We start from the raw sequence: 25708 nt of genomic DNA, 5'->3' as shown, positions 1-25708 counted from the left end.
TTCATACAGATCCACTGTACTCACTCATCCCTGCCACATATGTATATATGCTGGTTTTAATAAAATCGTGGAGAATCTGACCTGCCTCTCCTTCTGATTTGTGTGGAAGAAAGGAAGAGAGTGTTATTAAAAAATATGTACCTTACTAGGACTGTAATATCAGGTACAATTAAAGTCAGGGCCATATCTGAGGGGGAAGCAAAGCAATTGCCTACACCTACATAGGTGATGTTCAGAGAATACTCTGTCAGAAACATGGTGTAGGGGGCTGTGTCCTAAGTAGATGAAAAGGAATTTCAACCCATCAATTATTTTTCAGTCTTCACTGAGTCCTTAGTTTACTATTGCTGGATAACAAATCATCACCAGCTTTAGAGGATGAAAGAATCACAAACCTATTATCTCATAGTTTGTGTAAAATGGAAGTCTGCGTATGTCATAGCTAGGGTGATGGTTAACTTTATGTGTCAACTTGACTGGGCTAAAGGATGCCCAGAATACTGGTGAAACATTATTTCTGGGTTTGTTAGTGTGTTTCTGGAAGAAGATTAGCATTTGAATTAGCAAACTAAGTAAAGAAGCCCCCACCAATGTGGGTGGCCATCATCTAATCCACTGAGGGCCTGATAGGACAAAAAGGTGGAGAAAGGGTGAATCCTCTTTGCTTTTTTTTTTTTTTTTTTTGGTCTTTAACTTTTGTGGGTACATAGTAGGTGTGTATATTTATGGAGTACATGAAATAGTTTGATACAGGCACGCACAGTGTAATTATCACATCATGGAAAATGGAGTATCTATCCCCTCAAGCATTTATCTTTTGTGTTACAATCCAATTATCCTTCGTTATTTCGAAATGTACAACTAAACTATTATTGAATATATACACCTGTAGTGCTATCAAATACTAGGTCTTATTCATTCTTTTCTGTTTTTAAAAAAACCTGTTAACTATCCACACTTCCCTACCACCTTCTCTTTTTTCTTGAGCTGGGACATTCATCTTCTGCCCTTTCACATTGGAGCCCCTGGTTTTCTGGCCTTTGGACTCTGGACTTACATCATCCCTACCCCTCTCCACTCTTTTTCCAGTACCTTGCATAGCACAGTACCTAACCTGCACATATTCAATGAATGAAATTAATGCATTAAATGACGCATTAAGGAATTATTTCTCCAAGTGCTTGATTATTCTGCTGAAATATCTTCACCAAACCCGGGCTCTCAAAGAAGAGTGGTGTGTTCACTTAACTTCCTGTTTCAGTTTTTCTTATTGTTCTTATACCATATATGAAAAGATTTATCGTATATCTCAAAGATTAACGTCTCCTCCTATAAAACAATGTTATTTGTTCGATCAGGCTTCTCTCCGTTCTGCTTCCAATTTCTCGCATCCCAGCCTTCTGCAGTCCGCACTAAGCATTGTGCTTCCCGGACTTCTAGCCGCTGGCTGCACTGACGTGTATTCGGAAAAACAATTCCAAATTCTGTAAAATACCTTCCGGCAGTGATGCGACCCGAACGCCGGCAGTGAGTTGTCAGGCCCAGGTCACTCCTGTAATGCGTAACCGAATCGGGTTCCGGCTCGCTCTGATTGCATCACTCCTGCACCCTGTAAGTAACGCCCTCGCCGGCTTTCGCTTTCCTATCTCGTTGACCCAGAAGTCCCCGCACTTCCGCTGTACGGCTGGCCCTTTGCCACGATGGCCGCGCCCGTAGGCTATCACCGAAGGGCGCCGCCATCGCAGCTGCCGGACCCGCTACGGCCCCTCTCCGGGTAGTCGTCATGTCGGTCTCCAGCGGCTACCGGATTTTGACAAAGCCAGAGACCGTGGACCGGAGGAGAAGTGCGGGAACGACCAAAGAGGCCGGGCGACCACTGGAAATGGCTGTGTCCGAGCCCGAGGCCAGCGCCGCGGTGAGGGCTGTGATGAGGCAGGGTGTTTTGGCGGTCAGAGATGGTCTAATTGCGGGGCAGTGATTGGAGTAGTCTGTGATGATAGGTGATTTGGCAATTGGTGAAATCGATGCTAAAGGGTCCCTTGGGAGGTCAGTGTTCTGAGTTATCTGTGGAGTTAGTGATTTGGCTTTAGGATATCAGTATTCTGAGGGATCTGCAGAGACAATGATGGGGAGGCGTCTCTGGCAGTCACTGAATGTCAGAGTTTGGAAGGGGATCAGAAATGGGGACTTTGTGATGTGTCAGAGATAGGGAAGGACTGTGGGAGTTGGCGATTTGGGGTGTCTATGGCAGCCAGCGATTATGGGTGCCTATGGTGGTTACAGCCTGGATTATCAAAGATGGTCAGTGTTGGGATTTGGGAAATTAAGTGACTGGGAACATCTGGGAGGATCAGGGATTGGGGCTTGGGAGTCAGTGACGGTGATGTTTGTGCAAGTTTGATTAGCAGTATCTTTGACGGTCAGTGGGTAATGGAGGAATCAGGGGGCCAGTGAGGGGGGAATATGACTGTTGGAGTTTGGGGAGTCAATGTTGAGATGTCTCTGGGGATAGTAGATGATTTGTATGCCATCTGGGGAGAAAAGGTAATTGGGGATGAATGCAAGTCAATGATTAGCTGATGTCTAGCAGTAATAACTGTGCTTTGAGTAATGAGGTGATTAGTAGGAATTAATGATTGAGGACCCTCTATGATTCTGTGACTAGAAGCCTAAGGGGTCAGGAGTTTGAGGGGATTGCTGGGTTTAATAATTGAGGGTTCTTTAGTGGTCAGTGATTGGAAGTCTGTGGAGATTAATGATTGTTCTGTGGAGAGTGATAGTTGGGAACTTGTAGAGATCCATAATTGGGAGAAGTTTGTGAAGGTTAGTAATGGGGAATATTTGGGTGTCAGTGATTGAAAACTTGCAGGAACAGTAGGAACAGACAGACTGTAAGATGAGCACTTATTTTATGCCAGGGAGTGTTTTTGATTTTGTTTGTTGTTGTTGTTTTACAGTCTCTGCTTTGTCCTCAAAACCAGGGAATGTTTTAAACGCTGGAGAGATGCCAGGAAACAGAACCAGAATCCCTCCCTCAATGACTTACATTCTAGAAATTTGAAAGATATGATAAAATATAAACAAATAAAATTATTCCAGACACTAATAAGTGCTGAAGTAAGTAAAAGAGAATGATGTGGTAGAGCGTGATTGAGGGTAGGGAGTGCATGACTTTAGCCAGGTTAGTCACGGAAAGCTTTCCTTAGGAAATGACAGTTGGCTTGAGGCATAAATCATCACAAGGAGGCAGCCATGTAGAGATCTGAAGAAAGAGTGTTCCAGGAAGAAAATAAACATCAACTGCAAAGGACCTGAGGTAGGAGTGAACTTGGTGTGCTTAAAAAAGGGAAGGAAGATTAGTGCTGTAGGAGCACAGTCAGAGGAAAAGTAAAAAGATGTGAATCATAGTGGTAGGAAGGTATCAGATAATGTACGATTTTATTGGCTAGTGTAAGGATTTGGATTTTATTCTAGATGCAGTGAGAAGCCATTGAGTTTAAGCAGGGGAGTAATCTGTTCTGATTGATACCTTGAAAAGATCACCATGGCTACCTCATGGAAGATGGACTGCAGAGGGGCAAGAGTAGGTAGGTATAGGGAAGTCAGTTAGGAATTTTTTGCAATAGTAAAAGACAAGAGATTATGGTGATTTAGAATAGAGTTGTAGCAGCAAAATGAAATCAAATTCAGAATACATCTGGAGATAAGCAATATAACTTACTAATATATTGATATATGGAGTATGAGGGAAGAGAAGAATCGAGATTTACATCTAGACTTTTAACCTGAAGAACTGGATGGATGGTGATTCCATTTTCTGAATGGGAAGGGTTATGGTGGAAAAGACTAGATTTGATGGATGGAAATGGGATCTGGGGTAATGTCAGTGGCTCTCTTTTGGCCATGTGAAAATGCTCATTGCATATCTACCTAAAGATATAGGGTAGCCACTATATATATGAATCTGGAACTTAGGAAAGGTGTGAGCTAGGGAGCCATTTTTGAATTGCATCACAATGAAGATGATATTTAAAGCCTTAAGACTGGCTCATGTCACCTAGGAAGGGAAGACAGATAGGGAAGAGAAGAGAGCCAGGGACAGAGGGCTGGGTCACTCTGACATTTAAAAGTCTGGTAGAAGACAAAAAAACAAGAGAGAATGAGGGGTGCCCATTGAAGTAAGAGGAAAACTGTGCAAGTGGATGTCAAAGTAGCATAGAGAAGAAAGCCTTTCAAGACAATAGGAGTAATCAATTGTGATATACACTTTTGAGTCCCAAAGCAGGACTAGAGATCATTTGATTTTGCCAGTATGCAGCTCAATGGTTATTTTGATTGATTAGAGCTCATTTATTGGAGTTAAGGGGATAACATCCTGTTAGAGTGAGTTGAAAGAATGAGAGGTAATGAAGTGGAAACAGCAAGTATAGGCAACACTTATGAGGAGTTTTGCTGGTACAGGAAGCAGAGAAATAGACATTGTAAAGGATATGAAATCAAGAGGGGGTTTTCTTCAGATGAATGATATTAAGGCAACTCTGTGTGTCAATGGCAATTATCCAAGTAAAAGGGAGAAATAGATGTTACAAAAGAGAAAGAGGTACTTGCAGGGGTGAAGTCGTTGGGAAGGCAGCTGGGGATGGGATTGAGAGCACAAATGGAGAAACTGGCCTTAGGTGAGAGAAGGAAGACTTTCCATTTTGACAGAAGAGAAGGTATATTATATATGAGTTTGGAAACAGGTTGGTGGAATTGGTGGTAACAAGGCAAGGTAATTCTTGTCCATTTGGATTTATTTTCTCTTGAAAGCATGAAGCAAATTCATCAGCCGAGAGTGGGAAAGGGGTAGATGTTGGAGTTTTCAGAGTTAAAAAGGAGAATGTTCAAAATAATCATCTAGGAAAAAGGAAAGGTGCATTTTCTAGGGGTTAGGTAGGACTACTGACAGTATTAGATGCCCATTTGGCATATGTGTTATAAATTTGAAGTTAGTCCACTCAGCACAGATTGATTTTTCTCTTGCAGTGTTGAGTTGCAAGGTTGCAGGCAGAGATTAAGAGGAGAGTTGGATTTAACCAAGGTTGAGGCTTTGATAGGTGAATACAGTGGAGGAGAAGAGGAGAAAGGAAGTTAAAACTTTATAGTTTTCAATTGATTGTGTATAGTGCTAGAACAAGGAACCTGAACAAGAAAGAAAGGCTAGGTAAGGGTGGAAGATTGTGAAAAAGTGGTTAGGATCGGAGGGCTCAATGAGTTTGGAGAATTATTGGAGTGAAAGTACTAGAACAAGTAGCAGGATAGGAAATAATGGTCAGAGGGTGGAATGTCTTAGAGATTTTTGGAGGTGTTATAGTGATGGCAAGGTGTAAGTGCAGATGATTTATGAATAGGCGGCTGAATTTGAGTGGAAGAAAAGATTGTTGACCTCATGAAAAAGAGAGGCAAGGGTGTTGAATGGCTCTTCCACATTGATACAAAGGTAGTGCAGCATGATGGCAGGGATTTAGCTGGTGCTAAAGTTTTCAGTGAATGGGGTGGGATGACTGCAGAACAAAGTTAACATAGAAGTCAAAAACTGCTATCCTTAGACGGGCCTGCTTGCAAGGTTTGCTTTTTGCTGGCATCTGGGAAATTAGATTTCAGGAAGGATCCCACCGTTCCCAGAACTGGTTAAGAGTAGTTCCCAGTGGTTAAAGAGTATATACAATGTGGTTTATGCTGAACACCTGCTTTCTTCTGGGAGTCTGGAATTTTTGTACATGCAGGCAGAGAGTGCCTACATCATGAGCCCCCAGTGAAACCCTTGGGCAGTATTTGGTCTCTAATGAGCTTCCCTAGTAGACAACATTTCATACATGTTATTATAACTCACTCTAATATAAATTAATTTTAGAATTAAGCATGTTCTATATGACTTCACTGGGAGGGAACTCATGGATGCTGGTGCCTGGTGTCCTCTGGACTTTATCCCATGCTGATTAACTGACTTTGCTTTGCATACTTTTGCTACAATAAATAATAGCTGTGAGTACAATTATATGCTGAGTCATGTGAGTCCTCCTAGGAAATCACTGGACCCAGGAGGGTTAATAGATGAAAATCTGGTGATACTATAAATAAGCTATGAATTTTGAAGGAAGAATGAGAAATGGTTGAAAGTAATCATTTACCACATCTTTAGAACCTGAGGTACATGAGTCATGGCGGGGAGGGGAGTGGTGCAGGAAAGATAGCTTCCACTCCTCTGAGGCTCCTGTAAGGAAGCAGGATCCTCAGGAGACAGGTAGATTTCAGGTAAAGCATGTAAATGAAGGGAGTGGCTAAAGAGGCTGAGGGAGGAGTGGAATTTGCTGGCAGGAATTAGAGTTTCTATAAAGGCCACTGCTTGAGAATTCTACTGGTGTCAGTGATTGGGGATTGATAAGATGAGGGATTTGGGGTAATGGGAGATAGATTATCATGTGTCCTGTGGGTATCACTGGTTGAGGGACTTGTGAGAATATGTGATTGGAGTGTCTGTGGGGGCAAGTGATTGCTACTGTTTGGGAGGTTTGCTTTACCCAGTCATTTTGGAGCTATAGGCCCAGTAATGAGGCAAGGCTGTCTGTATCAGCTCAGTGATTGGAAGGCCAGTGACAATCAATGATGGGAGATTATTGGTAGTCAGTGACTAGAGGTCTGTGGGGTTAAATTGATGACTTTTGCAGGTAATTGAATGGTGGTCTGGCCAGGCACAGTGACTGACATCTGTAATCTGAGCACTTTGGGAAGCTGAGGTGGGAGGATTGCCTGAGCCCAGGAGTTTGAGCCCAACCTGGGCAACATAGCGAGAACCTGTCTCTACAAAAAAATTTAAAAATCAGTCAGGCATGGATGGTGCATGCTTATAGTCCCAGCCACTTGGTAGGCTGAGGTGGGAGAATTGCTGGAGCCCAGGAATTCAAGGTGTCAGTGAGCTATGATTACGTTATTGCATTTCAGCCTGGGCAACAGAGTGAGACTTTATCCCAAAAAATAAAAAGTAAATAAAAACAAAAAGGCGGAAAAAAAAGGTTGGTTGTCTGTGAGGATAAGGGATTATCTTTAAACATTAGACAAATATGTTTGAATGTGTATTTATTAGTATCAAAATTCTCCAATAGCTGTGCCATCCTCCTTTTACCTGCCTAATAAGAGGACTTTAATATACTTTAATTTCTTCCCTACCCCCACCCCCCTAGTTAGGGTTCTGCTTATTTTTTTTCATATCATACCTCTTGATTTTAAGGATACTTTCATAACAGTTGTACAAGCACATTATCAAGTTATTTAGATTTAACTAGACATTTTACTGGTTGTATTAATCATAGCTCTCTCTTATATATTAAGTCTTTCCCAATTTTGAAATCTTTATTCTGATCCACTTTTTCTTCTTTTAAAAATCATTCATTCTCTTTTTCTGCTTCTTTTCCTCTTTCTCTTCCCCTTCCCCTTTCCTCTATTTCTCCCCAACTTTCTGCTTTATTTCTAAAGAACATTGGTAGTATACTTTCTGCATTCTTATATGCCTAAAATATCTTACTTTTGCCGCCAAACATAAATGAGTTTTTTTTTTTTTTTTGAGATGGAGTTTCTGTTGCCCAGGCTGGAGAGCAATGGCTTGATCTTGGCTCACTGCAACTTCCACCTTCTGGGTTCAAGCAATTCTCCTGCCTCTGCCTCCCAAGTAGCTGGAGTTACAGGTGCCTGCCACCATGCCTGGCTCATTTTTGTATTTTTAATAGAGACCATGTTGGCCAGGCTAATCTCAAACTCCTGACCTCACATGATCCATCTGCCTTGGCCTCCCAAATTGTTGGGATTACAGGTGTGAGCCACTGCGCCCAGCCCATAAATGATTTTTTTGACTGGTTATAAAAATCAAGGGTCTCAATTCTTCTACCTCAGAACTCTATAAACTAGAAATACTGCTCAATAGCCTTTTAGCATCCCCTGTTATAGAAGATAAGACAAAGATTGATTCTGTTCCTTTTTTCTTTCTTTTATTTTTATTTTTTTGGCTATTTAGCTTTCTCTGCGATATGCACATGATTCTATCCTCTTGAATAAATAAATTCACAATAGGGACATTTCTGTTTGTCACGACAGGGTCTCACTCTCTCAGCCAGGCTGGAGTGCAGTGGTGTGATCTCAGCTCCCTGTAGCCTTGACTTCCTGGGCTCAGGTGATCCTCCTGCCTCAGCCTCCAGAGTGGCTGGGACTACAGGCATGCACCACCATGCCCAGCTAAGTTTTGTATATTTTTGTAGAGATGGAGTTTTGCCATGTTGCCCAGGTTGGTCTCAAACTCCTGAGCTTAAGCAATCCTCCTGCCTCAGCCTCCCAAACTGCTGGGATTACAGGTATAAGCCACAGTGCCCAGCTCAGTAGGGACATTTCTTAATATGGTTTTTGTTTTTCAAAATAATGAAAAATTGAGTAGAGAATAGGTATCCTTTATAATATTACTATCAACAGTGAGTAGTCAAGGTAAGAACAAATTATTATCTTGTCCAAATCACTCACCAAATGTGGATAACATTAGCGTACACAGGAATATGCTATCACAGGTATCAGTAACATTCAGACATGTGACTATGACCTTTACCCAGAAGGAGTGGAAGCAACTGGATTCTGCTCAGAGGAACGTGTATCATGATATGATGCTGGAGAACTACAGCAACCAAGCCTCAATGGGTAAGAACAATTCCTTTGTAATTCAAAATGTGTCCACTGTGATACCTTCTCTCTGGAGTCCTTGATAAGTTCGGCCTTCATTTTTGTAGGTCAAAGGGCTTTCTTCCCTTTTGGGTACTAGGCAGGATATTTGTGCCCCTGCCTCCAAAATGGAAGGTCTGTTCAGTTGACCTGGCATTCACATTGTGAAACTCCAGAAGCCATGTATTCTTTAGGCCCTGAAGTACAAATGCTGGGGCTTCATTTCTGGGATGGTTGTTCTAACACTCAGTTTCTGCTATTTCTCATGAGCAGGGTATCAAGCTCCCAAACCAGACGTGATCTCCAAGTTGGAAAAAGGAGAAGCACCATGGTTGGGGAAGGGAAAAAGACCCAGTCAAGGTTGTCCAAGTAAAATAGCAAGATCCAAGCAAAAAGAAACTGATGGAAGTAAGTTGTAACTTTGAAATTTTTCAGAGAATAATTTGTTCTGAAATTCTTAAAGATCCTAGACCCTTCTTTCTTAACTAGAAAATAGCAGTAGAAAAAAATCAGGATTTCCTGAGGAAATAATATTTCAAACTACAATGATTCTGTAACCTGAGAGATTCTAATATCTCTTCCTTTTGTGAATTTGTTCACACGAGAGGTTCTATGTGAGGTTCACTATGGTAGTGAGCTAGTGTTAAATATGGGAGTTTGGTTATATCACCTGTATCAGTCAGTTTCCACTCAGTTTTGCTCCATGAAGGAATGAGCCCTTGCAATCTTAGTTACTTACAATAAGAAAAATTAATTTCTTGCTCAAGCCACAGCTGTATTCCATATTATCTTTATTTGGGGACCTATGCTGAAAGAGCATTCTGCATTTGGCAAATTCTGGTCTCATGACAGAGGGAAAAAAAGGGTGAGTGGAACCACGTGGTAACTCTGACAGTCACTGCTTGAAAGGTGTAGATATCCCTTTCAGCTCACATTTTGTTGGTCAAAGCAGGCCATCTGGCCACTCCTGAGTTCAACATGGTAGGAATGTATAATCCTTCCACTGGGAAGAGTGCTATAATTCAAAAGGCTATGCATTTGGGAGGGGCTGGGAGGCATAATCTTGCCACAGGAAAAAATAATACTATCTTTCACACCACTCAGGTTGTGGTAGGATAAAAGGTGAAAATCAGGGCTCTGAAACTTGGTACCAGCCCCTCAGATGCCTAACTGACCCTTCCATTGCTCAATCTTCAGAAGGAGCAGTGACCCTCTTAGCTGTTCTCAGTCCCACTCCTGCTTACCTTATATAAATCAGTGCTTTTTTAAAAAAGCATCCTCCCTTTTCCTAATATCCTCAGCTTTTTTCCTTTTCTCCTTTACTCAAGACCCTAGGTGTCAATTTTTCTCCTATGTATTTGTACATTCTTAGATCTGCCCTCTTTCCAAATCTCTTGGCGTGATGCTCCTGCCCTGAGTTATTTCTGTTTCTCTCCTTTCACTATGAAATTCTCTAGACCCATGATCTATAGCACATCATCATTTCCATTTTCTGCTTAACCCCTGCAGTCAAATCCCACAGAATTCATGCCTCTAACTAAATTTCTGACTTTAAGGTCACCACTGCTTACTTTTTAGTGCATACTTTAATCATTTTTGTTAGCTTGAAGTTCTCACTCACCCAGTTTGAATTGTACAACTTGAATCAAATCTTATCCGCTAAGTGCTTCTTTATCATTTACTCACTAGCTTCTCTTTCTTCTCATTTTGCTGAGGTGTCCCTAAGGTTTTGTCTTCTACTATCTGTTCTTTTTAAAAATTGTATCGATTATTCGTTGTGCAAATAAAAGCTATTTATTCTACACTCGTGACTTCCAAATGGACATCTCCAATTCCTTTGTCTTACACTCATATTTGACCTACTTACATAACAGCTTATTCTTAGGATGTCAGAAATGGAAAGCTTTGTCTTTCTCTCTAAATTAGATGTTCTTTTCAACTTCCCTGTTTTTATCAGGGTGTACTCTGATTATAGGACTGTCTTCCATAGAGTTACTATCCTGTCTTCAGCTTCTGCTTTTTTTTTCCTCAATGTTCAATGTCATCACACAAATCAGGCTCATATTATCTCATACTTAACTTTTTCCAATTCTTAGATACATTTGCTAAATCAGTTTTTTTTCCTATTTCTTTCTCTTTTTTTCATAGAGACAGGGTCTTGCTATGTTGCCCAGGCTGGTCTTGAATGCCTGATCTCAAGCAATTTTCCCTTCTCATCTTCCCAGTGTTGGGATTACAGGTGTGAGCCACCATACCCAGCTTTAATTGATCTTAGATGTTACCACCAAACATGAAAATATTCAGTTATTATTTATGTTACCATAGTCCCCAAATTATTAATAGCAGAATATCTGCTATGTCTTTTAAATTCTTTTGACCTTCAGTTGTCCAAGACTGTATGAATTCCCTAAGAGGAACCAGTCTTTAAAATGACAAATGAAGAGACTCAATGGAGTTTCTGATTCATCCATTAATAGCTCCAGTTTTGGCTATCCTTACTTTTCTTGTTGACACTTTACAGCTAAAAAACAATCCTAAGTCATTTAATACATCTTTATCATTGCTACAATGACTCTCTTTTGGTTCAGGTTCTTATATACTACTTAGGAGGCTCTTCAAAGAAGGACTGTTCTATTCTCTCCAATAATTTGCTGGGCCAAGTGAGTTCTATATTTGTTTCTGAAGTTACAGTTGTTTTAGCTTAGCATTTATGTTTTAATTACTGTCTCAGATTCAAGAAAAACTTCCAGCCTTAGTCAATTGCTCTTCCAGATCCAACTCTTCTCTAGTATTACCATATTACTATACCAATTTGCTTGTTCAAATTCTCCTCCTTTCCTTCATGGTGATATTTTCTTGTAGTACCTTACGTCTTTTCCTGCTGACAGATACCAGTTGGGACCAGCTCAATTTATCATTGTAAAGGTTCTTGTAATATTACATGTCAAGGGGAAAGTTTTCAGTTTTGATTCCTTTCTTTCCAGAAGGAAATTTTTCCTCCATGTTTTCCATCATCCTTGGGCATTGAAAGACACAGCCTTGTCATGGTACCTAAAAGTTTGTTATTCTCTCTGCATCACTTAAAATTTCCTAAATGAAAAAGCAGCCAGCAACTGCACTTCTCTAGACTCCCTAACATACATATATGTCTACATATATATATATATTTTTTATTTTTCAAAACTGATCTTCTGCTCCATGGGAATTAATCTCTTTAATGTCCTTTATAAAAGTAATAATATTTCCTTTCCATCCATCCAGATACCATAACTCCTTTCGGTTTGAGTCCAGTTTTCACTTTCTCAGTGTAATGTTCCTTTACCATCAAGGTGGCTATTCACTTCCTGCCTCTTTCTTTCTGAAGTCATGGGGATTTTTATATCTGCTTCTCTCTAAGACTGTTTAATTCTCACTCTGAAGCTTTTTCTGCTTTTCCATGCATATAGCATGTAGCTGAAAAAGGATACCCCTAAATGGTGGCCTCAGCTCTTAAGATTATAGGTTTTTATACATGTAGTATCCATAGCTAGCTAACAGAAGTCTATAAATTTCAATTTCTGGTTCTTAGGCAAAAGAATATTATTGCACTACCCAGTGTTTACCACTGCCCCATCTATTGTTTTTAGCCAGAATTCAGCTTATGTAGTATAAACATAGCAGCCCACAGTTTTCAGTGTGGGTAATGGTCTCAGAGAAGGGAAGCAGGGATTAAGAAGACATCTCAGATGTGTAAGTGTTTAATGTATGGCAGAAAGAATGTGAGTAACCACTTAGAGCTAGGAATAAACTTAAAATTTGTAATTGACAATTAGAATGACCTGAAAAGAACAAATATACATTCCATAGCAAACTATTGGAAAACAAAACAAACTTGGATGCACACTATAAATCAGATTGAGTAAAGTTTGTTTGCTAAGCTAATTACTATGAATTTTATCATTTGATGAAAGCATCAGGTAATGTAGAGAAACTAGGGATTTTTAAAGTACAAGAATATCATTTTGGGGGTCATTTCAGTGGTAGCAATGGAAAGGAAAAGATATGTCAGCAGGAAAAGATCTAAGCACTACAAGAAAAATTCACCTTGAGTAGTAGAAAGTAGATAACCTTTCTTATTTATTTTCTCAGCCACTTATCGGCTCGTCAATACTTCTTGGTGGACTCACTTTATTTTTCTTTTCTGGCTCTTTTGGATATAATAACAAAAGTTTACATTAGCTAGCTTCGGTACATACAGGAATATGCGATAAGGACATGAGTATATCCCTTACAAGCTAAGGGCAAGATAGTTCAGCCAGTCCTCACCAGGGGCTAGAAATAGGAACTAGGAAGGAACTAGGAAGCCATTGGGAATTGAAATTGTGCAAATGATCTCTTTAAAGACACGGTTCTTATGTCTCTGCTTCTCTGTGTGTGGATGTTTCATTCTTTGAACTTTCTGTTTACATAGAGAAAATATGGGTTACTAGTACCTGCTTTATATAATTTCTAAATTTAAGTACCAAGTGGAGACTAACTGGAGTCAAATTTGTTAGAAGAAAGAATCTTGTTGGACATCTTGGTTTGAGTCAGATTTATCTCCAACTGTGCCCATGGAGAATTGGGGTAATATAGTATAGGCTGCAGCAGCAATATACTATGGCCAGCTTGGGAGTTACCAGAACTGGGCAGCTTGGGCTTACGAGAAACCTCAAAAAAGTATCAGCTACAATCATAAGCTCTTTTTACTCCATCTATTCTCTGTTCACTTCTCCTTGTGTTTATTTCATCTTCTATCCCAGGTTGCACACTCATATTTTTAAGCAGCAAAACCTTTTAAAAATCACTATTGTCACTTTTCCCACCTCTTTTTACCACAACATCTTCTCCCTCAAGTCCGTTCACCCTAGTTGTTTCATTTACGTTGGTATACTAGCCTGAATAAAAATTTAACCCTACAACAGGTCATTTCTTTACAAGTTTTATTCCAAAATATAAGAGTACAAGGATTTACAAGAATATCTCACTGAATTCCATTTTAGAAGTCCAGCAAGATGATGACCAGCTTGAAAATAACCAGCAATCTCAAAACAAACTCCTCAGGGAAGTTGTAGTCAAAAAGAAAACTCAAACTAAGGAGAATGGCAGTGACTGTGGTTCACTGGGGAAAAAAAATAATTTGCATACAAAACATATTCCTTCAAAGAAAAGGCTTCTTAAATTTGAGTCACATGGAAAAATTTTGAAACAGAATTTAGATTTACCTGATCACTCAAGAAACTGTGTAAAAAGGAAATCTGATGCAGCTAAAGAACACAAGAAGTCATTCAACCGCAGCTTATCTGATACAAGGAAAGGCAAAAAGCAAACTGGAAAGAAACATGAGAAATTATCCAACCATAGCTCATCTGATAAGTGTAACAAAACTGGCAAAAAACATGACAAATTATGCTGTCATAGCTCATCCCATATTAAACAGGACAAAATTCAAACTAGAGAGAAACATAAGAAATCATCCAGCCTTAGCTCATCTACTAAGCATGAAAAACCTCAAGCTTGTATGAAACCCTATGAATGTAATCAATGTGGGAAGGTTCTCAGCCATAAACAAGGACTCATTGACCATCAGAGAATTCATACTGGGGAGAAACCATATGAATGTAATGAATGTGGGATAGCCTTTAGCCAAAAGTCACACCTTGTTGTACATCAGAGAACTCACACCGGAGAAAAACCATATGAATGTATTGAGTGTGGCAAAGCCCATGGTCATAAACATGCACTCACTGACCATCTAAGAATTCATACTGGAGAAAAGCCCTATGAATGTGCTGAATGTGGGAAAACCTTCAGACACAGCTCAAACCTTATTCAACATGTGAGATCTCACACAGGTGAGAAGCCGTATGAATGTAAGGAATGTGGCAAGTCTTTTAGGTATAACTCATCTCTTACCGAACATGTGAGAACACATACAGGTGAAATACCATATGAATGCAATGAATGTGGAAAAGCCTTTAAGTATAGCTCATCGCTTACTAAACACATGAGAATTCATACAGGTGAGAAACCCTTTGAATGTAATGAATGTGGGAAAGCTTTCAGCAAGAAGTCACACCTCATTATACATCAAAGAACTCATACTAACGAGAAACCTTATAAATGTAATGAGTGTGGAAAAGCCTTTGGACATAGCTCATCTCTTACTTACCATATGAGAACTCATACAGGTGAAAGTCCCTTTGAATGTAATCAATGTGGGAAAGCCTTTAAACAAATTGAAGGCCTTACTCAGCATCAGAGAGTTCATACTGGAGAGAAACCGTATGAGTGTAATGAATGTGGGAAAACCTTTAGCCAAAAGTCTCACCTTATTGTACATCAGAGAACTCATACTGGGGAGAAACCTTATGAATGTAATGAATGTGAAAAAGCCTTTAATGCAAAGTCACAGCTTGTTATACATCAGCGATCCCACACTGGAGAGAAACCCTATGAATGTAATGAATGTGGGAAAACTTTCAAACAAAATGCATCCCTAACCAAACATGTGAAAACTCATTCGAAAGCGAAATCTCACGAGTGACAATGTGGCAAATTTGTTAACTAAATTTAAAATTTTGTTGAACCTTGGAAATATACTGAATTTAAAGAGTGTTAGAAAGCCTTTAGCAAGATATCACACCTTGTTATACATGAGAAACTTTGAAAATGGATCTCCATATAGAATCAGTGGATGGAAACAAGGGTTTAAACTTGATACAAAACCTTTTATAAAAAATATTGTTTTAACAATACTCAATTATTATAAATGATCTACATGTTCAGATTGAAATTGAAAGCTTAAAACTTGTGAATAATTTGAATATTCAAAGCAATGGAGAAACAAGTTATATATGCTGACAGTTCCTGTGTTTCTTCTTGTTTTGTACTTAAGCACCATATATTATAGTTGAATTTGCATATCTGTTTATTGCCTTATGTAAATGAGCGTGGCCATTTGTATAAGCCTCTTTGATATTTTCACCCAGCTCTTTCTTAATGTCTGTGTTGACTTCTGCATCAGCAGAAATCTTTTTGAAAGGGTTGTTATATTTGTAAAAAGTATTAACAGGAAAACGAGAAAATAAAGCAGCTGAGGATACAAATGTGCTGGTAGGGAGTGGTATTCAAGATATACTGTGAAGTGTAAAAAAGCAGGTTGCTGAACCATGTATATATTATATTCCCCTTTGTGTACAAAAGGGTATGTTTGTTTAACCTCTGTCTCTTATCTCTGTATGTGTATATATCTTAGTATGCATATATACATGTATTTGTATGTGAATAGACTTTGAAAAAAATACAGAATAAACTTCATGGTGGTTGCCATTGGGCACAGGAGTATAGGATTGGGTTCTAGGATAGGAGCAAGACTTCCTTCTATATTTGGATTTTTAAATCATGCACATGTATTTTTATAATTAAAATATTTTAATATGCACAAATCAACATTATTTAAGGTTGTCACTGAACCCCTCCACAATGTTGTTTGACAGAGTTAAAATCTTTGTATGATTATTCATGAATGATGATGAATCGAAAGTATATAGTATGAAACGATGTTGAATTCATAAAGACTTTTCCTATCAAACACACGTTCTTTCATTAACATGGTGAATTATAACAGCACTATGTTTCTACATTTACCATTTTTTCAGACTGATGATGAATTGTGATTGCAGGTGAATGAAAGTGATTTTCTGAATAATCACCCCGTTTTATCTCATATTCAAAGAACTAACATACAAACACCTCAATCAGGGAATGCAAATGAAACAAATGTCACTCCTCCCTGTTCTTGCTCAATATTGGGCATTATTTACTGGATCACTGTACTCTTTCTGAGTGAACCCAGAGTTGGCCTCAGAATCATTGTGCAGCATGCATTCCAGAAGGTACTATGCATCAACTTGGACCGTCACAGGAGACCTCTTTGCCATTGCACACCTGAATTTTTTTTACTCTTGAGCTATAGATTAAAAATACTTCTGGCTGGGCATGGTGGATACCTGTAATCTCCAGCAGTTTGGGAGGCCAAGGTGGGTGGATCACTTGAGGCCAGGAGTTTGAGACCAGACTAGCCAACACAGTGAAACCCCATCTCTACTAAAAATACAAAATATTAGCGGGGCATGCTGTAATCCCTGTAATCGCAGCCGCTCCGGAGGCTGAAGCAAGAGAGTTGCTTGCACCCAGGAGGTGGAGGCTACAGTGCACTCCAGCCTGGGCAACAGAGTGAGGCTCTCTCTCAAAAAAAGAAACACAAAAAACCCACAAAACTCCTGAACTATTTTAAACTCTAAGTTGTTACACTAAAAGCAGAGACGTAAGTACAGATGTAAGTACAGAAATATTTTAATACAATATTAACTTACATAATTAATATAAAATATTGTAATTTGGCATATTATCTTTTATATTTTTTAAAGCACAATCCCTACGTTATTTCATTTATTCCTCAGAACTAACATATGAGCAGTTACCAGGATGTGTCTAGTCATGTTCAATTCTGTTGAGTAAATATTTCACCTAAATAGTAGTTCAGCATAATAATGGGCCCTAAAGAAATATGTGCTTAAATGCCATCTTTACAAATATTTATCATTCAAGCTCCTTCCTTCCTGACCTCATTTCAGAGAATTATAATGTGTTAATATAATATATTGAGAATGGAATATGCACACATGCATACACATGCATGGGTTGAAAGCTCAACTCATGAATATATCCCCTCATTTCCAAGTAACTTATTTATCGCATGGGAAGAAAATGCAGTATGAAAGCCATTTCCACCAATAATTTCTTAACAAGTGGAAATATGACACTCTGCACAGAATGAGTCATCACTGTCTAGAGCTGTAGAAAGCCTGCACTTTTTAGAAGGATGAAACAGTTGCAGGTTATGGCTATGTTGAATTTCCACATGTCTTGGGGAACCCATAGTATTGCCACACCTGAGACAGTGAGAATTATAGGTATGCCTGAATGGTATAAATGAATGCTGAAAGCCGTTTTGTGCAGTAATAAAATGAATTAAAAGTTAGCATTGATGAACGAAGAAAGGATGTCTAAATACAGTTAGAGGTTAGTATAGGAAAACAGACACACAGAGATAAGTCTGAATCAATGATACGTAAACTTTAGTGTGCATAAAAATTGCCTGAATGATTTGTTAAAGCATAGACTTTAGAATGCAAATTCTTGGGCCTCATCACAGACGTACTGGATCAGAAACCCTGTGGATGGGGCTTGAGAATTTGCATTTTAATAAGTTTCCAGAGGATTCCTGTACTGCTGGTCTGGGGACCAGCCTTTGAAAACCACTAATCTACATCATTGTGTAAGTAAGTTTAAAAAATTATTTTTAAACTTTTTTTGAGATCCTCTTTAAAAAAATGAAGGGGCATAAAAGTAAATTATTATTAACAACAGTTTTGAAACATTTATTTATTCAAGTGATATGATCATCTAAGTGCCTGAGATACAGCAGTCTACAAAACAAAAAGAAAGCAAACAAACAAAACCCTGTTCTCATAGACCTTAATTCTAGAGGAGGACATAGGCAATAAATAAACAACTACAATATAAAGTATAACAGATCATCGCATGGCAAAAAGCAAGCCAAGGAAGGGGAGGGAAGTGTTGCGGAATACAATTTTAAATATAGTGATGGGAAGCAGGCAGTAAGCTTACTTAGATGGTGACAAAAGCAAAGACCCAGAGAGGGTAAAAGAGCAACCTACGTGTGTGTATATATATGATGGAAGAGCATTCCAGGCATATATTTTTTGGAATCTGAGGGTGTGGGAAGAGAAAGATGCTAAACTCCTCTGACATAAAGAAGAGGAAAAAAAGTAGAAACATTTTTTCTTAAATCAAGATTTAAAAAAATAATTACGTTTGTGAGAGGCAGAAAACAATCTGTCACACACTGCTTTTGGTAGTTGTATAAGTTTGTACAACCTACCAAAATGTAAATCTGACAGTATATATCAAAGCCTTATGGTCGGGAGTCCATCACAGAATCTATTCTGTGTTACACAATTAGGGCGTACTATAATATTTATTGCACAACAGAGAGAAATCAGATATACATTGCTAGTTAATTGATTAAAGTATGATACCTTCAAAATTTGAGTAATATGACATTAAAAACCACAACTTGAAACTATATTTAAGAAGATACAAATGATTCTATATTATTACTTTTACTCTCAGGAATGTGTTTGAATGATGCGTCTCCAGATGTCAAGTGAGTAATCCAATATTGAAGAAAATTAAAATTTTCCACAAAGTCCCCCTTCTAGAAGAATGTGCTCACATCTTTTGACCAGAAATAAGTCACATGACCACACCTAGTTTAATGAGAAGTTTGAGGAAATGGAATCTTTTTCTTTGTTTGTTTTATTTTGTTTTGAGACAAGGTCTCTGTCACCCAGACTGGAGTGTGCAGTAGTGCAATCTAGGCTTATTGCAATCTCTACCTCCCAGGCTGAAGCACCCTCCCACCTTAGCCTTCCGAGTAGCTGGGACTACAGGTGCATGTCACCAAGCTAATTTTTGTATTTTTTTTTTAATTTTGTAGAGACAGAGTTTCACCATGTTACTCAGGCTGGTTTCAAACTCCTGGGCTCAAGTGATCTGGCCACCTAGGCCTCTCAAAGTGCTGTGATTCAAAGTGTGAGCCACCACACCTGGCCAAATCTTTAATTTCTTAACCTTTATCATATAGGAAATAAAGAGACATGGGCATTGAAAAATAGATGTTATACAAACCAACCTATAGCATCTAAAATACTAAATAAAAAGGTTACAAAACTATATGCACATTAGAATTTTAATTTAAATATAGATATTGTTTATACACACAAATACATATGATGAAAAATGCATCTTATCATTATGTGGATAGTGGTTCTTCCAGGATTGTGGGTTTAAGAGTAAGTTTTATGTTTTTGTAATCAATTTTTATATTCTCATGAATCAATTTTTTTTTTTTTTTTTTTTTTTAGTAATAACATTTCTGATATGGCCAAGTGGATTCCTACTGGGCATGGCCCTCCCACAGATAATTATATAAACTCTGGACAAAACACGCAAACACACACACACCTCAATGATCCAATGGTACTGAAGAATGAACAAAAGCAGGCATATTATGTGAAAGAGTTGAATCTTGGAAGAAAGGAATGGCAGGGGGTTAGATCACATTTTTAAGGCTGTTTGCTTGAAGATAGGCTGAATTTAATGTAACAGAGGGGAATAATTTGATAGAAAAAAAATCTTTTTGACATGAAAAACCATAGGACAAAGTTCAGGGCAACCACAGTCACTGGAAAGTGAGGGAAGAGTCTCAGAAAGAGGAACTCAAAAGAGTGGACAGCCCAAATTCTGTGCATAAACTGCCCAAGTCTCTGGATGACCCCTGAGCTATGCATGCATAGGATACGCTAAGGACAAAAAAACTGAGCTTTCATTTGTGCTACTGGCCTAGAGACAGCATTTGAAGTTTGAGTTTAACTAAGTTCATTATTAAATGAAGCAAAAACATTAGCACTCTGCAGAGGAGCATGACAGAGTCCAGAATCTCCACATCTTAACCATTCATGTTATGTAGGACACAACTTTTAAAAATTGCCTGACATTCAAAGAATTAAGAACATGTGACCTCCCATTTCAAGAAAATAGACAATAAACCCAGGTGATGGAATGAGCATATGAGAATATTAAGGTAGATATTGTAACTATGCTTAATAAATTAAAAATAAAATATTCTCACAAGGAATGTAGTTTTTTAAAAACTCAATGAAACAAATAGAAACTACAAAGAAATACAAATGAAAATTCTACAACTGTAAATACACTGAAATTAAAAAATCACTGAATAAATTTGCCTGCAGAATAAAAATGACAGGGGAGCCAGTTAACTTGAAATAGATCAGTAGAAATTTCCCAAACAAATGAGTAAAAAAAAAAAATGAGAAGAAATGAACAGAACCTCAGCGAACTTTGGGACAATAACAAAATGTCTTACATAAGTGTAGTTGAAATCCCATGAGGAGAGAATGGGACACACAAACTATTTTAAGATATAATGGCTGAAATGTCCCCAAATTTTGTGAATAAGACAAATGTACAGATTTGAGAATCTCAGTGAATTCCAATCAGGATAAATGTGGAAAAAAAAAAAGACCCATAAGTCACATCCTGGTCAATCTTCTGAAACCCAAAGATAAAAAGAAAATCCTTGGGCTGGGTGCAGTGGCTCACACCTGTAATCCCAGCACTTTGAGAGACCAAGATGGGTGGATCACTTTAGCTCAGGAGTTCAAGACCAGCCTGGGCAACATGGTGAAAGCCTATCTCTACTAAAAATACAAAAAAAATTACCCAGGCATGGTGGTGCACACCTGTGGTTCCAGCTACTTGGGAGGCTGATGTGGGAGGATCACTTGAGCCTGGGAAGCAGGGGGTGCAGTGAGTCAAAATCACACCACTGCACTCCAACCTGGATGACAGAGGGGGACCCCGTCTTAAAAGAAACCCACAAAATCCCCAAAGAAGATCATCAAGGACAGAGAAAAATTACACATTAAATGTATTTCAAAACACAAAAATGACTGGTGACTTACCATCAAAGACTACAAGGGCCAGAAGACAGTGTATCTGTATCTTTCTTATAGGAAAGAAACAAAACTGAATTTAAAAACCTTCACCCTCAAAATCTATATCCAGCAAAAAGTATTCTTCATGAATGACAGTGAAATAATCACATTTTTCAGATAAAAGAAAACTAAAACAGTGTATCCCCAGAGAACTCTACAGTTCTTCAAGTTGAAAGGAAATCATAGTACGTGGAACCCCAGAAAGCAGTGATGACTATCAGAAAAGGTAAATGTGTTGATAAATATAAAAGACTGGTTTTTGTTTTTAAATTCTTTAAAATACTTAGGATTATTTATAACAAAACTTATTATCTTATATGGAATGTAAGGTATTAAAATACAATACATATGACAAATTTACATAATGAAAGGAGAGCACACCTATATTATAGCAAGTTTACAATAAATTTCATGTGATATGGTATAATATTAATTTCAAGTAGACTGTGAAAGCCAAGGATGTATAAAGCAATCTATAGAGAAACCACTAAGGAGTAATGCAAAGAGGTATAGCCCAAACACAACAAATAAAATAAACCTCTACAAATATTCAAAAGTTCCTAATGGAAGTATGAAGAGAGATACAGAGGAACAAAATCGAAGGGGACAAACATACAAATAATAAGATGTTAGAGCTAAATCCAGCCCTAACAATAATTACATTAAAAGTTAATGGACTAAACATTTCAATTAAAAGACAAAAATTTTCCCAATGGCTAAGAAAGTGAGACCCAATCTCTACAACACCCAGACTTTAACTAAAAACCACAGATATGTTAAAAGTAAATGAATTTTAAAAGATATACCATAGAAATAGTAAGTATAAGATGTCTGATATGTCTATGTTCATATCAGACAAAACAGATTTCTTGATAATTAGTATGAGCAGACATAAAGAGGAACACTTTAAAAAGATAAAGGGATCAACTCAACAGAAAGACATAACATTCATAAGTGTCTATGCACCTAAACAGAGCTCCAAAGTACATGAAGCAGATATTGGAAGAATTAAAGGGAGATACCAACAATTCCACAGTCATAATTGGAGATTTTAATATCCTTCTTTAAGAAATTGATAGAACAGTTAGAAAAATCAGTAAGGACAATGATTATCTGAAGAATGCTATCAACAACCTTGATCTTGACCTAATTGATGTTTATAGAACTTGCAACTGCAAAATATACCTTTTTTTCCAAGTGCTCAGGGCATGTGCACTAAGATGGGAAATACATTGGGGCACAAGACAAGTCTCAATATATTTAAAATAATTGGAATCATACAGAGTATGTTATCCGACCACAATAAAATTGTGTTTGAGTTCCCTGGAGGCAGGTGTTGAAATGGAGTTTGTCTTACTACTTTTTGTGTTGCTGTAAAAGAATGCCTGAGACTGGGTATATAGAAAGAAAAGAACTTCTTATAAAGAGAAGTTTATTTAACTCATGGTTCTGCCGGCTGAGAAGTTCAAGGACATGGCCCTGGCTTCTGGCAAGTGCTTTTGTGCTGTGTCACAACATGGCAGAGAAAGCCAAAGCAGAAGTGCATACATGAAAGGGGGAAAACCTGAGGGGTGTCCTGGCTTTAAAACAACCCACTCTCATGGGAACTAATTCATTGCTGTGAGACCTAATCCAATCTCATGAGAGTGAGGACTCACCACTTTGAGAACAGCACCAAACCATTCATGAGGGATCCACCCCCCCATAACCCATACAACTACTATTCTAGCCTGCATCTCTCAACACCACAACATTGAGAATCAAATGTCAACGTGAGTTTTGGTGGGGACAAACTATATCCAAATCATAACAGAGTTGGAGGTATCAGATATTTATTAGAGATCAACACCCATGAAAGGAAAGGAGAAAAAGAGGATTGGACAGAAGAAGTTGAAATATCATTGCAAGCCTACTGAAACCTTGCCAACCTGGAGAGGAGCTCTGGAGTAAATGTTTCCCCCAGCTGAGTGTCCTGCCTTGAGCCTTTATACTTCCACCTTGCTCATTCACAAGATTTAGGCTGTCTTGCAAAGGTCATGACTTTAGGTAGGGGAGCTCTCTGTAGATGAGGCCCACCCTGAAGTAGCTGATAGCTAGAAGTTGTCTTCTGATGGCACTCCTCTCATCTAGGCAACAAGTCCTTCCTTAAAGGAGAATCTGGGCAAGTGTGTCTATTACAGTCCATTCCTCGCTCGGCTCAGATATAATTATCCATATATATCTGAGAAGTACTTCCTCCAGGATTTCGGTATGCCTCTATGCCTGAGGAGGAATTAGAAAAGGGAGATTAGTGGGATGAACCGTGGCCCCTGCTGCTACACTGATCTCAGGGTCACAGTAGGTAACTCATCATCTCCCTTCTTCATTATTCATTCTCAGCTATCAACTCTGCTGACCTGAGACATTGGTCATTATGCCCTTCTCAGTCCAGAGCTGCTGGGCCAGTGCATTCATATCACAATTAGACAAGAGATACTAATATAATCACTAGGTTTCACATGTTTTTCTCCCTGCCCACATTGTGTGATAGCAGCCCATTTCCTACTGATATCAGTGTTATTTACCTGTACCCAGAGAGTGACTCCTCCTCTTTCCTCCTGGTCCCTGAACACAAAGAGTTCAAAGTATCCAGGGAGTAGCCAGAGTTTATAATTTACTGAGACTAAAAATGTGACCTCTGGTGAAAATGTACCCCCTTTAGGGAGTAGTACGTCTTACTAGAATTGGCATTGGCAGTGACGGTAAGTAGGCTCCACTCCCACTTTCATCTCTTGGTTAGTGGACTGATGTATTCTTCCCAGTGGATACATACCACCATATAAAGTTAATGCATACATTGTGCAGGAAGGTTTTTGAAGGGAAAAGAGAGATCAGACTGTTATTGTGTCTATGTAGAAAAGGAAGACATAAGAAACTCCACTTTGATCTGTACTAAGAAAATTGTTTTGCCTTGAAATGCTGTTAATCTGTAACTTTAGCCCCAACCCTGTGCTCACAGAAACATGTGCTGTATGGAATCAAGGTTTAAGGGATCTAGGGCTGTGCAGGATGTGCCTTGTTAACAATATGTTTACAGGCAGTATGCTTGGTAAAAGTCATCACCATTCTCCATTCTCGATTAACCAGGGGCACAATGCACTGTGGAAAGCCTCAGGGACCTCTACCCAAGAAAGCCTGGGTATCGTCCAAGGTTTCTTCCCACTGAGACAGCCTGAGATTCGGCCTCGTGGGAAGGGAAAGACCTGACCGTCCCCCAGCCCGACACCCGTAAAGGGTCTGTGCTGCGGAGGATTAGTGAAAGAGGAAGGCCTCTTGCAGTTGAGATAAGAGGAAGGCCTCTGTCTCCTGCATGTCCCTGGGAATGGAATGTCTCGGTGTAAAACCCGATCGTACATTCATTCTATTCTGAGATAGGAGAAAACCGCCCTGTGGCTGGAGGCGAGATATGCTGGCAGCAATGCTGCTCTGTTACTCTTCGCTACACTGAGATGTTTAGGTGGAGAGAAGCATAAATCTGGCTTAGGTGCACATCCAGGCATAGTACCTTCCCTTGAACTTATTTGTGACACAGATTCCTTTGCTCACATGTTTTCCTGCTGACCTTCTCCCCACTATCACCCTGTCCTCCTGCCGCATTCCCCTTGCCGAGATAGTGAAAACAGTAATCAATAAATACTGAGGGAACTCAGAGACCAGTGCTGGTGTGGGTCCTCTGTATGCTGAGCGCCAGTCCCCTGGGCCCACTGTTCTTTCTCTATACTTTGTCTCTGGGTCTTATTTCTTTTCTCAGTCTCTCATCCCACCTGATGAGAAATACTCACAGGTGTGGAGAGGCTGGCCCCCTTCAGGTTTTCACCCCAACTTAATAGAATATTGCCTCCAAGCTCCAGAAGAGTCTTCAGGAGGCTTCTCAAACACTCTTGGCAGTTTCTGGGTGCTCTAGTATGTGATATGACCAGTGGATCCCAAAATAGAGGGTTTATTTCTGTATCACCTGTGCTGTGAAGTAGGTTCCCTGGTTTATTCAAGGTTTTATGAGATCCTATGCTGGTGGATGGCCTTTGATGAAATTGTTGATGCCCCATGTGGGCAGGCAAGGTAAACCAAACCAACACCTGGAATATATGTTTCTTTTAGTGAGAACAACCCACTGTCCCTTTCATGGTGGAAGGGACCAAATGTAGTCCACTGGCAATCAAGTGGTTGACTGGTGGTGTTGAGGCATGATGTCATATTAAGAGCTCAGTGTTCCTCTCTGTTGTGGGCAGATTAGATATTCAGCAGCT

The 25708-nt window shown here is 39.0% G+C and overlaps 1 protein-coding gene across 6 annotated transcripts; it reads left to right on the top strand.

Moving 5' to 3' along the window:
• Positions 1 to 1666: 1666 nt before the first annotated feature.
• Positions 1667 to 22748, top strand: ZFP37 (ZFP37 zinc finger protein). Of its 6 annotated transcripts, none has more exons than XM_007968386.3 (4): positions 1667 to 1915; positions 8634 to 8715; positions 9010 to 9144; positions 13758 to 22748. In XM_007968386.3, the coding sequence occupies exons 1-4, from the start codon at positions 1784 to 1786 to the stop codon at positions 15299 to 15301; spliced, it is 1893 nt and encodes a 630-aa protein (XP_007966577.2). In that variant the 5' UTR covers positions 1667 to 1783; the 3' UTR covers positions 15302 to 22748. The 6 variants fall into 6 exon arrangements, with proteins under 6 accessions (XP_007966577.2, XP_007966576.2, XP_072877959.1 ...); XM_007968385.3 differs by having other exon boundaries at positions 8631 to 8715; XM_073021858.1 differs by having other exon boundaries at positions 8589 to 8715.
• The last annotated feature ends 2960 nt before the right edge of the window (positions 22749 to 25708 follow it).

This window comes from Chlorocebus sabaeus, chromosome 12, assembly GCF_047675955.1.
Source record: "Chlorocebus sabaeus isolate Y175 chromosome 12, mChlSab1.0.hap1, whole genome shotgun sequence".
Taxonomy (NCBI): Eukaryota; Metazoa; Chordata; class Mammalia; order Primates; family Cercopithecidae; genus Chlorocebus; species Chlorocebus sabaeus.
Note: the sequence above shows the minus strand (reverse complement) of the source record. Positions and strands in the feature narration are given on the sequence as shown.

Coding starts and splice junctions, on each gene's coding strand:
- ZFP37 (XM_073021858.1), top strand. CDS start 1,784: ATGTCGGTCTCCAGCGGCTACCGGATTTTGACAAAGCCAGAGACCGTG. Junction 8,716..9,009: donor CAGCAACCAAGCCTCAATGG/GTAAGAACAATT, acceptor TCTCATGAGCAG/GGTATCAAGCTCCCAAACCA. Junction 9,145..13,757: donor GCAAAAAGAAACTGATGGAA/GTAAGTTGTAAC, acceptor ATTCCATTTTAG/AAGTCCAGCAAGATGATGAC.